General features: G+C 36.9%; 1 protein-coding gene across 1 annotated transcript; it reads left to right on the top strand.

Annotated features, from left to right (window-relative positions):
- Positions 1-757: 757 nt before the first annotated feature.
- Positions 758-3,478, top strand: Pfdn6 (prefoldin 6). Its single transcript, XM_089639235.1, has one exon. It carries the CDS (start codon positions 775-777, stop codon positions 1,153-1,155), a length of 381 nt encoding a protein of 126 aa, XP_089495361.1. The 5' UTR covers positions 758-774; the 3' UTR covers positions 1,156-3,478.
- The last annotated feature ends 10,742 nt before the right edge of the window (positions 3,479-14,220 follow it).

Genomic DNA, 14,220 nt, shown 5'->3' with positions numbered 1-14,220 from the left:
GTTTGTGAGGGTTCCGGGAGTAATCGAAACATACTCCTGAATATCTACAACTTGCAGAGAATTGAGAGAACAGAAAGATTACCGAAAATTCGTGCATTGTGCTGTACTAAAAAAGACTCACCGTTCTTGATATCTAACTGCGTTAGTCCACCCCTTTTTTTAACTTGACTTTTTTGGCTTGACTGTATTTAACATGTATATATTTATATATATTTTATGTATAAGCTGTTTGTCTCTTACCTTTACCAATAAATAAATGACTAACTTTTGAACTTTTGAACTTACTTTTGGAGATATATCTAGGAACATCTCGATACCATGCCGTGATAGTATAATGTACAATATCAGCAAACAAATAAACGCGAGCAGCCCGCAAGCGCCCGAAAAACGCCAGCAAAAGAAAAACACAAACTGAACTATATTTTTCCTTTGCGGATGAGGGTATGTTATTATGACGATTCCCCTATGGTTCCGCTTAAGTAAAGTGCCATCAGCTTTAGCCAGCAGCGCTTGTTTTGTACTAATGTATTATTATTATTTGTCAAGGCGCTCTTAACGTTGGATCTGCTCATGAAACAAGTAGGTACTGGGTAGTCGCTGTGTGGTCGCTGTTCCCGGCCGCTTCGCAGATCATCAATCGCCATAAATTCATATTTTGACAGTTGTGGGTGGTTAACCAAGAACGAGAAATTTGGTTTTATTTGCCGAGCACGTTGTAGTTTTCCGAATATTTTGGAGTAAATAATATCGTAGTTTCTATTTAAACCTATCGAAATGGCTGAAGAAATACAAAAGAAACTGCAAAAAGAGCTAGACGCCTTCAAAGGTGTGCAAAAGGATTTCAATAAAGCCATTAACCAAAGAAAACTTTTAGACGGTCAGCTCAATGAAAATAAAGCGGTAAAGGATGAACTGGATTTGATTAAGAAGGACGCGCAAGTTTACAAACTCATCGGCCCGGTGCTCGTGAAGCAAGATCTGGAAGAAGCCCGGCAAAACGTGACCAAGAGGATGGAATATATTTCCAAGGAACTGAAAAGGGTGGACGACGTCATATCTGCCCTAGACAAGAGCCAAGAAAGCCACACTAAGATTCTCTCCAAGTTACAGCAAGAATATCAACAAGCCCAGTTAAAAGCTGCAGTGAAATCATAAGACATCATCGGTTGTGACCAGATCTGCACCGTGACCAAGGCTTCTTGTTCTAAACTGAACGCCCTACGTTTGAGTTGAACTGTCAATTTTGTATTGTATTCTCATGTGTGGTTAATTAGCTATTCGGCATTTTAAAATTGTATCCATTTCATCCTAATTTCTTCATATTCATTCACAGATGTCATTCTCTTGTTTTCATATTATGAACAAATATAATTATAACACACCTTTCAACTATTATTGTAGCTTGTACTTTTTTATGCTTATGTTAACAATATTTCTCGAGTTAAATTAAGAACTAAAAAAGGGTGTTTGTCTCCCTGCCGCTATACAATTATCTCATCAAAACACATGGAACATTGAAATGTATTATTTCCATATACATAACAACCTAGGTTGTTTATCCATATACAAAATCATATCATCCATATACATAACAACCTAGGTTGTTGCCGAGCGAGCGGTTTGTGGAACTTATTGTTCGTGGCAGGGAGGTTAATATCAATTTTTTAAAGTGAGGATCTTGCAAATATTTTGGTTTATAAATTCATGCTCTTTACGGATGTTTCTGTAATATGGTTTATGACACAACATCCCTTAACTAACCTTTTAACTTTTAATATAATGTTGAATCTTCCTTTTTTTATTGCCATGGAATTTACCAAATAATTTTGCCGTAAAATGCATCATTATTTAAAAAAATTCAAATTGGAAATATTGTTTTGTATCTAAAGGCATTTTTCAAATGAAAATTAATAACTTGCTTGCAATATTAAATAAATTATTTTAGACACCTACTGCTGTACTTATTTCTTATTATCTTGAATAAAAATTTAAATTTTTTTATTGAAGTACATATTATATATTATGCTATTGCAAATGGCAAATAAATTTGATTTCTTTTCCAAGTTTGTTCATAATAATAATTAAACATGACAATCAATCTGACAACTTATGCAGCATGTTTTAACACGCAGAGAGCAGTGCACTTCAACATTTTTTCAGTAATTATTTTTGGTAATTGTAAACCCATCAAGAAAAAATCAGCACACTTCTGAAATGAAAATAAAGTACAATTGATGAGTTATTTAAAAGGTTCACTATGATTATTTTATTTGCGTTTTCCAAGAGATGTTTGGAAAAGCCTTGATGTGATACCACATGTAGTGGGTTCTACACAGTGTATAGAAAAGGGGGAATAAATTGCTCCCCGGAAGTTAAGCAGATTGTGAAGAAAATAGTGACGAATTCTGGTAGCTTGTCTCACATGCAGGGTGTCCGGGGGCAAAGTGCGCTAACTATGGGAGGTGATTCTAAATGATGGTAGAAGAAAAAAAATTATAACTTTTTCGAAATTTCAATGTTTATTTTCCCACGCAAACTATTAAAATTTTTTACCTAAAAACTACCTTAAACTGTTGGATTTCATAAAAAGTTATTAATCTTTTTTACTTGTACTATTATCGTCACCTTAAAGCAATAGTGGGATATCTTCGATAAATACACTTTTGAGATAAGTATGCAGTTCGATGTAAAATTTTGAGCTCTACATGATGCATTACTGGGATATTTTGTAAAAAAAAAATTGCCAGTGTTACAAGTAAAATCTCAGTATTGAAATGTTCGGTCACTCAGAGCAACACTGAGATATTGATGTTGTCCCACTGTTGCTTTCAAAAGGTCGTTTAAAATACTGAAATAAATTTATTGTCTCACTGTAGCTCTATAGTTTTCAACAAGTTGGGTGATCTTGGAAGAGAAACATAAATAAACTGAAGTTGAATACTGGTCAGGAGTATGTAGCAAAGTCAGGAAAAATACGCAGAGCAAAACAAATTAAGCCTGTACTGTGTACTAATTGTAAATACAAATGTTCTGAATCTGTTTTGGAAGTTGATCGATTAAAATATTTTAATATTTATGATTCCATGAATGCTAGCTAACAGTGGTTATTATTTTGAGAGAGATGGACATAACATACGTATGTGTAAGATTTTTTTATGGCAACCTTAGATATAAGCAATAATACCATAAGCACTGCATTAAAAAAGAAAACAGACAGCTTCCTGCAAAAGGATGATTTAGTTGATGGTGTTATGAATCACATCAACAGCTTTAGTAGAGTGGAATCGCACTATTATCGTGCAGGATCATCTCGTATCTCCAAATATCCAAAAGATGTACAATTTGTACAAATAGAAGTGTGTCTCGGTAGGTAATCTCTATGTTACACACTCTACATACAATTCAATACCAAATTCAATATATATTTTTTTTAACCAAAAAAGAACCTTTGTGGATTTTGTGTATAATACAACTATAGTACTGCAAATGATATATTAGAAAAAATAATAATACATATTCTGAACACATTCAGAATGTAAAGCTATCTCGACAAGAAAAAGATAAAAACATTACCAAGACCACTGATGATACTGTAGTTGCCATTTATGACTTTCAAGCTGTTATGCCGTTGCCAAATGGCAATATATCTATTTTTTTATAAGAGCAAGTTAAACGTTATAACTTCTGTATTTACAATACCAAACACGACAGGGCCATTGTTACATGCGGCATGAGGGTGTAGCTAAAAGATTTTTTTTTTTTTTTTTTTTTTTTTATATTTACTCCACACAGGAGGCCCTGAAGAAAATAATTTCCCTCGGGGCCTATGTCATCTTTGGGGATGCTGTGTGGAGGGTCTTTTTTTGGAGAGGAAGGAGTGAACATGGGTCTTGAAGAGTCCCATGTTGTAGGAGGGAGGAAACACAGAGGCCGGCAGTTCGTTCCACAGCCGAGCTGTTGAACTTAAGAACGAATCGTAGAAGCGACCCGTTCTCATGTGACAAGTGTCAACTGTGTACAAATGTTGGGCGCGCGTTTGGCGTGTATCCCGACTACGCACCGGTGCCGAAGGGATCAATGACGCTAGTTCCTCAGAGCATCTTCCATTGTAATACCGATAGAACAAGGACAGCATACCTACTTGACGCCTGTGCTCTAAAGATTGCAGTCCGTTTGTTAAGATTGGGGAATCTATCAAACGGACCGCCCGTTTCTGCACAGAGTCAAGGGTTTTTTTCAGGTATTTTGGGGCTCCAGACCAGAGATGGCTGCCAAATTCGACAGTAGGGCGCACTTGCGATTTGTACAGGGTGAGCAGTTGTGTACTATTAAAGTATCTGCGGGCCCTGTACAGTACGCCCAGCTTCTGAGAGGCCAACTTTACTCTGGCTTCGATGGAGCCCCCGTACCTGAGCTGGTCACTTATAGTTACACCAAGCATATCAATGGAAGGCCTGTTCGGAAGATTGCTTCCGTTGAAGGAGACTAGATTATCATTTGGATCCCTTTTAGACGTAATCAGACAGGATTGGGTCTTTGAAACATTAAATTCGACGAGATTATTTTTACCCCAGGAGGAAATACTCTCGAGATAACCGTCCATTCTCTGCTTCAAAGCCCTCCGAGCCGTTGGAGTTTGTGTGCCCTTTGGGGGCTTGTCAAACAAAAAGCTATCATGAACTGTACTGTCATCCGCGTAACAATGAATCGGTGCACATGTCAAAAGGTCATTGATGTGCAACAAAAACAAAGTCGGAGACAGAACCGATCCCTGTGGGACGCCAGCATTTATGGAGTGCGAGGAAGAGGTGAAACCGTCAGCAACCGCCTGAATCGACCTATCCCTTAAAAAGTCAGCAATTCACGTACACAGGGATGCGGGAAGTCCGTAAGAATGCAATTTGTTGACAAGTCCTCGGTGCCAGACCCGGTCAAAGGCCTTGGATATGTCTAGTGCGACCGTTTGGGTCTCACCGTGACGTTCCAGGCACCGCCCCCAAACATGCGTCACATACGCGAGAAGATCACCGCACGAGCGGTTCCGCCGGAATCCGTATTGACGGTCGTTGATAATTTTGTTCTTCTCGAGGTATGTGAGCAGTTTGTCGTTTATCACACGTTCCATCACTTTGGACAGAACTGATGTGATCGCTATGGGGCGGTAGTTGGCCGGGTTGGAGCGGTCACCTTTCTTGGGAATAGGGTGAATGACCGCTTTTTTCCAACCAGAGGGCACAGTGCCACACTTCAGGGACATTTTGAAGAGCTTTGTCAAAACTGGAACTATTTCCGCAGCACACCTCTGCAATACCAGGGCAGGTATTCCATCAGGTCCACTAGCTTTGTTAACATCGAGCCCCCGTATGACGTGGAGTACATCCCGATGCCGGATCCTCAGCTTTTTCATATAGAAGCCGCAGTGAGGAACCGACGGCGGAACAGCACCCCCGTCGTCGAGGGTCGAGTTTTCCGCAAACATTTTCCCTAATAAGTTAGCCTTTTCGGTGGCGGTGTTTGCTAGTGAGCCGTCAGGTCTGGTAAGAGGTGGCAAACTGGGTTTGCAAAAATTTCGACCTATTGAGCCCGCAAGCGACCAGAATGCTCTGCTGCCATGCGGGCAGGCAGCCAGCTTTTTGCTGATCTGCAGGTCGTGTTCGAATTTTGACCTATTGATGATTCTCTTGCATTCCTTTGCCGATTTGTTATATGCTGATCTGCTTTCGGGCGTTCGAGATGTGTTGTAGGCTCGGTAAGCCGCGTTTTTTCGTCGGACTGCTTCGGAGCATTGTCGACTGAACCACGGCTTTGAGCCCACACCAGTTTCTTTAGTAGTCGATTGTATGAAGCCATCCATCGCCGATTTGATGACTTCACCAATCTCCTGGGCACATCTTGAAGGGTCCGAAGTCCGAAAACAAACAGCTGACCACGGAAAAGCGTTGAAATGGGCCCGCATACCGAACCAATCTGCTGACCTATAGTGCCACACTTTTCTCCTCAGCCTCTCATTGGTTGGTCTGAGGCTAACGGGGATTGATGTCGTCACTAGGCAGTGGTCAGATGATCCCAGAGGCGCTGTGACGTCAATCTTATAACCGTGTGGCACAGTAGTTAAGAATAGGTCTAACAGATTGGAGCGGTGAGTCTGGACATCAGGAACCCTTGTAGGCTCCTGAACCAATTGCTCTAATCCGTAGCAAATGGCAAAGGATTCCGCCTGTCGGCCAGCCGAGTCCGTTGGGCCTGAGAACTTCAACCATGGTTCGTTATGAACGTTGAAGTCCCCCAGAACAATAAACTCGGCCGAAGGGTAGCGGGGCAAGAGATCATCAATAGTATCGCTCAAATGTTTGAAGAGCTCGGAAGTGTCTGATTCGCTATGGTTCGGTGAGCGGTATAGACATGCGTAGAATCTTGCCGTACTGGCAAGATTGACGCGCACCCACATTACGTCGAATCTGGAGTTTTCCAGACTCAATAGTCGCACACAGTTGACGTCAGCTCGACTATAGAGGCAGACTCCTCCTTTCAGTCGGAATTTGCTTGCGAGGGTAAAGCCCGGGCAGTCCAGATAGGAGGAGTCTGGCGGCTCGGCTATCTGAGTTTCGGATAGGAAAAGAAGGTTGGGACGTTGGGACAAAAGATGGTGATGGACGGAATTTAAATTTGTGTGCAGGCCGCGAATGTTGGCAAAATTTACCAACAGTTTTGGCCCGCACCGGGGACGCCTGCTACTCGCCGCTGTAACGATGTTAAAATTGTTGTGTTGTATGTTCATGAATTTATTTTTTTTTTTTTTTTATAAGGGTAGGAGGTGAAAGGAAAGGTCTGGAAAGGAAAGGTATGAGGGGTGGGTAGGAATCTGGGGTTCAGGCTGTCCAGGAGTGATGAGCGTTTGGTTCCAGCCCACCTACTGCGGTGCTAGGCGATAGGCTGGGAGAGTCCGGCTGGAGAGGGCATCCAATGCGCCCCAAACGTTGCTGCTGGGTCCCCTCCGGTCACGAACCGGCACAACAGCAGTGGCGGGGTTTTTTCACTCGCTGATGGGGCAGCCCACCCTTAGTCGTGAGCCTGAGGGTCGGGCCCCTGTACTATCGAGCGGCCCGGACAGCGGTAACCGGTTGTAAAGGGTCTCCCTCAACCAGCATCTCCCAACCGGCCCGCCACGCAGAAGGTGGGCCGACGCACCCGCCACCAAGACCCGGGCAAACCTTAACCCATGAACCCGGGCACCCCTGCTAAGTCACCAAACGTAGCGAACCACTTGGGGTGACCTGTGGTAGAGGTGTTGGTAATCCAATAAATGGTTCCCAGGGCGGCGGTACCCATTCCCGCCTACCAAATTGAAAAGATGCGCAATTGAAATATCTACCTGCGTGTACACATTTTTAAAAAACCTTTGCCAAGGGAAACGGGAAGTGATCTTTTATTCTGATAACTGTGTGGCACAAAATAAAAACAATTTTATTTATTTTCTATGTACATGCATGCACTATGAACACTTGATATTCAAATCATTACCCATATATACCTAATTGTTGGGCACTCAGAGAACAAAGGAGACTCCATTCATTATTGCATCGACAGAGAAAAGGTCAGGATTTTAAAACAAGGCCTAATATTTATTCCAACGGAGTTAGCGATGATCATAAAGTGTTCCAAGAAGAATGAACCTCGTTATAAGTTAACAGAAATGGAAACAACGGACTTCATTGACTGGAAGAAGGTATGTGAGAATACTGGAAAAAATTTCTCAATAAACATGGACAAAAATAAATGTATTTGGAATAAAGTTAAGATTTTACAGATCACTAAAGACGAATCGTTAGTTATCAAATACAAAAGCACCTACACCGAGGATCCATTTAATCAGAGCATTAATGTGAGAGAGCGACTAAAGAATGTTCGGAATGAGAATAGTATAATTCTAGGACCAGCTTATACAGTTCCACCTACAATTCCACCGAATAAAAATCGTGATTTCTTATTTGTTTGCCAAAGTGGCGTTATACCAAAAAAACCTCATAATTTGTTTTGAATTAATTAATACTGCTAATACAGACTGCGATGTACAAGAAGAAAATAACGATGAAGGTTCATTGTAGGTTTCCAGGGAATCAACACATATTTGTTTTATTTTTTTGTTCATAAAGTTTTCTGTAAAAAAAATTACATACCTTTATTCTAAAGGTTTTCTGTTATTTTTGATACATACCTACTTTTTATTCTTGGTTTTCTGTTAATTTTGTTACATACTTTTATCCTTAAGGTTTTTCTGTTATTTTTGTTACATACATTATATAACGCTTCTCATAAATAAATTTATAAGCACAAATATATATTTTTTTCATTTTTATTCCACCTTACTATCGTCAATTGTCGTATTGACAAACTATAGGAGTAGGTGGGTGTGTACTGTTGAAAATGTATTTATGATTATAAACATCATGGAAAAACATGCAGAAAAAAGAATTATTAATTATTTTAAGCAATTATTAATTATTTAAAGCAATTACTAGCCTGAAACAGTCGTACACATTGAAAAAATCTCCCGAGGAACAATTATTAATTTTTTTAAATAATGCCATCACAAAGTGAAAAGCAGTTAGAAGAAGTTTTCTTCGAAAAATTAATTATTAATTCATTTATCCATCTAAACTCGTAATATTATTACTATGCTACACTGAGATAATTTGAGATGATTACCAAACACTCCACGCAACAGTGAGATATTTCCAGATTTACGTATACTTTGTCAAAATTAGTATGAAAAAATTAATTATTTTTCTATTATTACAATTTTGTGTTGATGTTAAATAATTTACCTCTCTTATACTATATCATTAATCTGCAAGATTAGTTAATTTGATGCTGCTAGAGCTCACGCAAACCTAAAAGTCCTATTATCTCAGAACAGCATTTTTCAAGATATCCCACTATTGCTTTAAGGTGACGTTACGTAGAATAAACCCCCAAAGTTAGCGCACTTTACCCTCGGACACCCTGTATATGCCATCTTATGTAAGGACAAGTCAAAGAAACAACTCTTTCTTATACTAATAGCATCAACTACAAACAGATGTTCACTCCTGTCCACTGAGTTTTGCGCTGGTGCACAGACGATCAATATGCTATTTTTTCTGCTCAGGCTCCATTAAAATACCTGTATAACAGACTACCTCATACCTTCATTTTGTCTGTAGTAGAGTTGGCAATCTATCTTCTGACAATGGATTGTTAATCCTACGTTGCACAGCTATTTCAGGGCTCCAACCCAAACTAAACGCTAAAAATTGCTGTGGATAAAGTATTACGAGTGTCTACCTGAGTTAAACCACAGCAAGCTGATAAGATACTGAGTAAAATATAAAATGGAGTACAAATAATTGCCACAGGGAAAGACAAAATCAGTAAAATAGTATAGACTATACATCGTAATAAATTACACATTTTTGATGTTTTAATTGTGTTAAAAAATATATTTTGATGATATATTGTGTAATAGACTCTAATTTTAGTCCATTATTTTACTTAGCAGGCGAATTTGAAAAAAATCTGACACATAGTGACCTCAAATTCGAAAAATGAATTTGTTTGAAAAGTGCTAACCCAAACCATGTAACTTTTTGGCTGTTAGCTTGTACAAAAATTATTTGAATTATACAGTTTTCAAAAAAATATAAAGATTTACAAACGTTTCTGTGTCTGCATCCAAAGTAATTACGACCGCTGGTGTAAAAAATCTTTTTTTTCCAAAATTCACTCTATTCTTTAACTCTGGGATTAGTCTTACCTTTATTGCTGGCTGATTCTAAAAAAGTATGTTTATAATTTTCTCTTATTATGTTTTTTTTTTATGTTTTTTCAAAATAACGTTTTTGTAAATCGTGTTGTCTTACTATATAATGTATTTATATATTTATAAAAATAGTATACAATCTATTTACACACCTTATTGTGTAGTTTCCCCAGAATAGATAATAATAATAATATTCAGAATAATGATTCTTTAAATGTATCTGTAAGGATTCGCTGGCGTTCAAGAGGTTAACTCTCGTACGTTTAAATCAGAATAAAGAGATTCTTACTTATGTAGTGGTGTACTGTATCTTTGGAGCACTCCGAGGTAAGAGGAGACTGCGGGCGGGTGTTCCAAGGTTCCACTACAAAGTTCAAAACAGTTAGACGCGTGCTCACAATACTATCGGTGTGTCTAACTAATAATCATGTCGTTCCGCAGGTAGAGAGGACAGACCACCTTCTTCATTCACAATAATACATCGTCTCATACATGCCCTTCTGTTATTCTGGATCTTGACATGGCCCGGCTCATGTATTTGATTCACTTGATCATGCCATGTCTTCCTCGGGAGTCACCAACTTTTTCTACCATTCACATTCGTGTCGTAATTAAGTCGATTTGTTTCTTTCAGTACACTGTACATCGATAGCTGTAGTTGATTTGTTCCCTTTCCGAAACCAACTGAGACAGACTGATGTCGTTTTGTAATAAGGTGAGATATATATTTTGTTGTTGTGAAGGTTGAGGATGTGTTCTGCGTTGATAAAAATAAAAAGATAATCTTTTTATAGAGGTTTATTTTGTTTACGGGGATAAACCAGCCGTAATAAATTTATTTAAGTATTTCAAGGGTAAACATAACATTCATTATACTCTAAGGACGGGTTGTTTCGGAGAATTTGAACAATTCATCAAAGATTTTTTCATGTTCTGTTTTTATTTCAGTTTTGTCAAGCAATTAGCCTACAATGATATAATAACAGAACTTAAATAGGACTTTCACAGAACCCGAAAATGAACGTTGAAATTTGATGAATTGTTCAAATTCTCCGAAACAACCCGTCCTAAGCGTTCATAGATGGAGTTAATTTAATTATTTTATAAAAAATAATTTTTTTTAAATAAGACAAATTATTCATTTGCTCCAATGATGATTCGATTTGTGGTTGTGGCGGTGATTCAATCCAATATTGTATATGTATGCCTTTTTCGAAAGAATTGACTTTTTAAACGAACAAAACTATTTATTCATATTCATATAGCGTATGTACGGGTGCTAACAAATAATTTGTCTTAACACATTGTGATCGGGCAGTTTTCGGCCGCGTACTAGTGCTGGTAATGGGTGATTTTTTGCGCAATTTCGCGCTAACATAGACCTCTAGAAAAATTGCGATAACTTCAAAAATATTTGTTTGATTTCAATAATTCTTTTTGCAAATTATTTATTTTATTTTATTATATTTAGAAATGTATTCTTTATCGTTAAACTAGTGCAGAATTTCACATAAAGTAGGAATGTTTTGAAAAAAATAATATTTTTTTTACATAACATCCTTTATTTTACAAATTATACACAAAAATTATTTCTAAATGTAAAATAAAAATTATTATTGCATGGCTACAACCCTACAGACGCTATATAGAGAAAACTCAAGTATATTGGAACCCGTATTTTAACGTGACCCGCGCTCCACTAACAATCTATCAAACACGTATAAATACGTGATCCGCTCTCTAGCATCAATTTGCTAAAAACGTATTAATACGTGATCCGATTACAATGTGTTAATATTGTAAAGCAATACCTTGCAAAATGCGTATTTTTAATAAAATAAATTAATTAACGCCATCCATGAACACTTAGAATATAAAGAGCGTCGCGTTTAACCTTAATATAAATGTTAAGAGTTCTTCCTTTATTCAACACTAGCTGATATGTACCCGGCTTTACTAGGAGTTATCCTTAGGCGATAGACATATACCAGGACAGACTTTTCAGCAGGCCATTTTAAGATATACAATTCCGTAGTACCTTATTTTTACATATCTCGTATGGTTTAGCCAGCGTTAGCAATGTAACGCCCGAAAATATTTTTTTACGACTTAATTACAAACCATCGACTTCTCTCTACATTCTATAAATATAAGATGCATGTATATGTATATGTGAAGGTTTATACACTATATACTATTTAGAGATAAAACTATATGTACTGGGTACTATTTTTCCAATATCATAGCATGTGGTGGCATGGGGAGGATTTTGGAATCAACCTTACCGTGGCCATGTGGTATGTGGGGAAATTTAAAAGGGGATGCTGAACTCTGCCTACAGTTATTGCATATTTCATCAAATGCATTCCTTTAGTGCAGATAATCTCGTAATATCATGTTACAACATTTATTTTAAACACACCATTTATTTTTCAACAGGTTCAAATTTAAAAGTAGCAAGTACCCACACTGCTGACATAAGCAATAAAGCAGCTGGAAATTTGCAAAAGTCACATTCTGATAAATTTAAGAAAACAATGATCAGACTTTTGAATCTCGAAACACGCCCACATCGCATTTCTTGTGTTCTTCTTTATTTTATGGTTGATACCGATTCACATTTCTTGTGTTCTTCTTTATTATATGGTTGATACCGATTCACATTTCTTGTGTTCTTCTTTATTATATGGTTGATACCGATTCACATTTTTGTTCATTTTTACATAATATTATATATGTAGTTTCATACATTTTATGTAATAAGCAAGTATTATATTGCATAATATTATCTTATATTTGAAAAATCATTTGTATACATATTGAGTATGTAGTACATAATATTTAATAGCATAATATTTATTGTCAACATAGTATACAGCTTAACATTTTCTGTGCACAAAATCTTGGTAAATGCATTCCCTTTAGAAAGATATCTGAGATAATCTGTAAAAAAATATAAAGATTATAATAAATTATGGAATGTTTTAATACATTAAATGAGACTAAAATTTCAAGCAGTATTCTGATTGATGAATTGGCTATTTTTTGTTGTGTGCTTTTTACAATAAGAAATTCTTGTCAATGTTTGGTTTTTTATTGTGAATGTTCACCTTCTACCATAAATACCAGTAATTTAATTATTTTTTACAAATACCGATTTCATAGATAAAATAATTCATAAAGTTAGCATTTTTCAAAGCCCGCCAAAACGATCGAAATCAATAATCAAGTAAGGTCAATCCAACTGTCAGTATGAAAACAAAAAATCCAATTTAAATATTTGGAAAGATTTCCAGATAAATTGTAATCCGCAGTAGTGACCTGTGTGCGAGAATAAGCAACCCAATTTGGCACTTATTTGTCCACATTCTTAATGCATGCGACCGGCAAATCAGTGAGGTAGCGGTTTAAGTGCCGTCAGAACCCGCTGACCAATCACAGGGCATTTGAGTGTATCAGGGTTTGAATAGTTTTTAAATGACGATTTATTAATTCTACGTTTAATAACATATAGTAAAACTTATATACATATCAGCATTTGTTGATCTATATGAATATTATGTTTTTTAAGCCAGAGTATTTTTCACTCAAGTTCCTTATTGGCTGTAAGTGCCAGAACAATTAATTTAGTAGGCACAAATAATACCATCTTCAATTTCCTCAGGTATCGTAGACTTGATTTCTCACTAAAAAGGGGGTACATATTTTATTTTTATAATATGTATTGGAGGATTCGTTCCCACGCTGAATATCTACACTTTCATTTGGGGTGTACGAATATACGCATTTTTATTTTCGCACACAAGGTGAACTGCGATCTATCACAAAACTGCACCATATAAATTTTATTTTTACTTATTATTACAATATCATGCTTCAATTCCAATTTTTTTTAGTAAAGTTGTCGAATTCAGCTTCGTGCAACGGCTCTTTAATTTCATTATTTTGTTAAGCACTTAGGACGGGTTGTTTCGGAGAATATGAACAATTCTTCAAATTTCAACGTTCATTTTCAAGTTCTTTTAAGCAACTAGTCTTTAATGATATAATAATAGAACTTGAATAGGACTTTCACAGAACCCCAAAATGAATGTTGAAATTTGATGAATTGTTCAAATTCTGTTAAAGAACTCATCCTTAATTTAAACTTCAGTATATAATGTAGACAACTATTTAAGTGGGGGGGGGGTTAAGTAAACATGCACATAATAGGTTTTTAGGTTGTTAGTTTAGGTTATTTTAACATTGTATGCATATGACGGCCTCCATGGCCGAGGGGTAAGACTTTCGAATAGTAAACTGGAGTTCCCAAGTTCAAACCCCAGCATATACAAGAATATTTTATTCGATTTATTTGTGTTATTTCACAATTTATTCATCAAAAATAATATATAGTAAATTTGTGGCACGTTCCAGAGCGG

The sequence above is a fragment of the Hesperophylax consimilis genome, chromosome 14 (assembly GCF_061612785.1).
Source record: "Hesperophylax consimilis isolate HC1 chromosome 14, BYU_Hcon_1.0, whole genome shotgun sequence".
Taxonomy (NCBI): Eukaryota; Metazoa; Arthropoda; class Insecta; order Trichoptera; family Limnephilidae; genus Hesperophylax; species Hesperophylax consimilis.
Note: the sequence above shows the minus strand (reverse complement) of the source record. Positions and strands in the feature narration are given on the sequence as shown.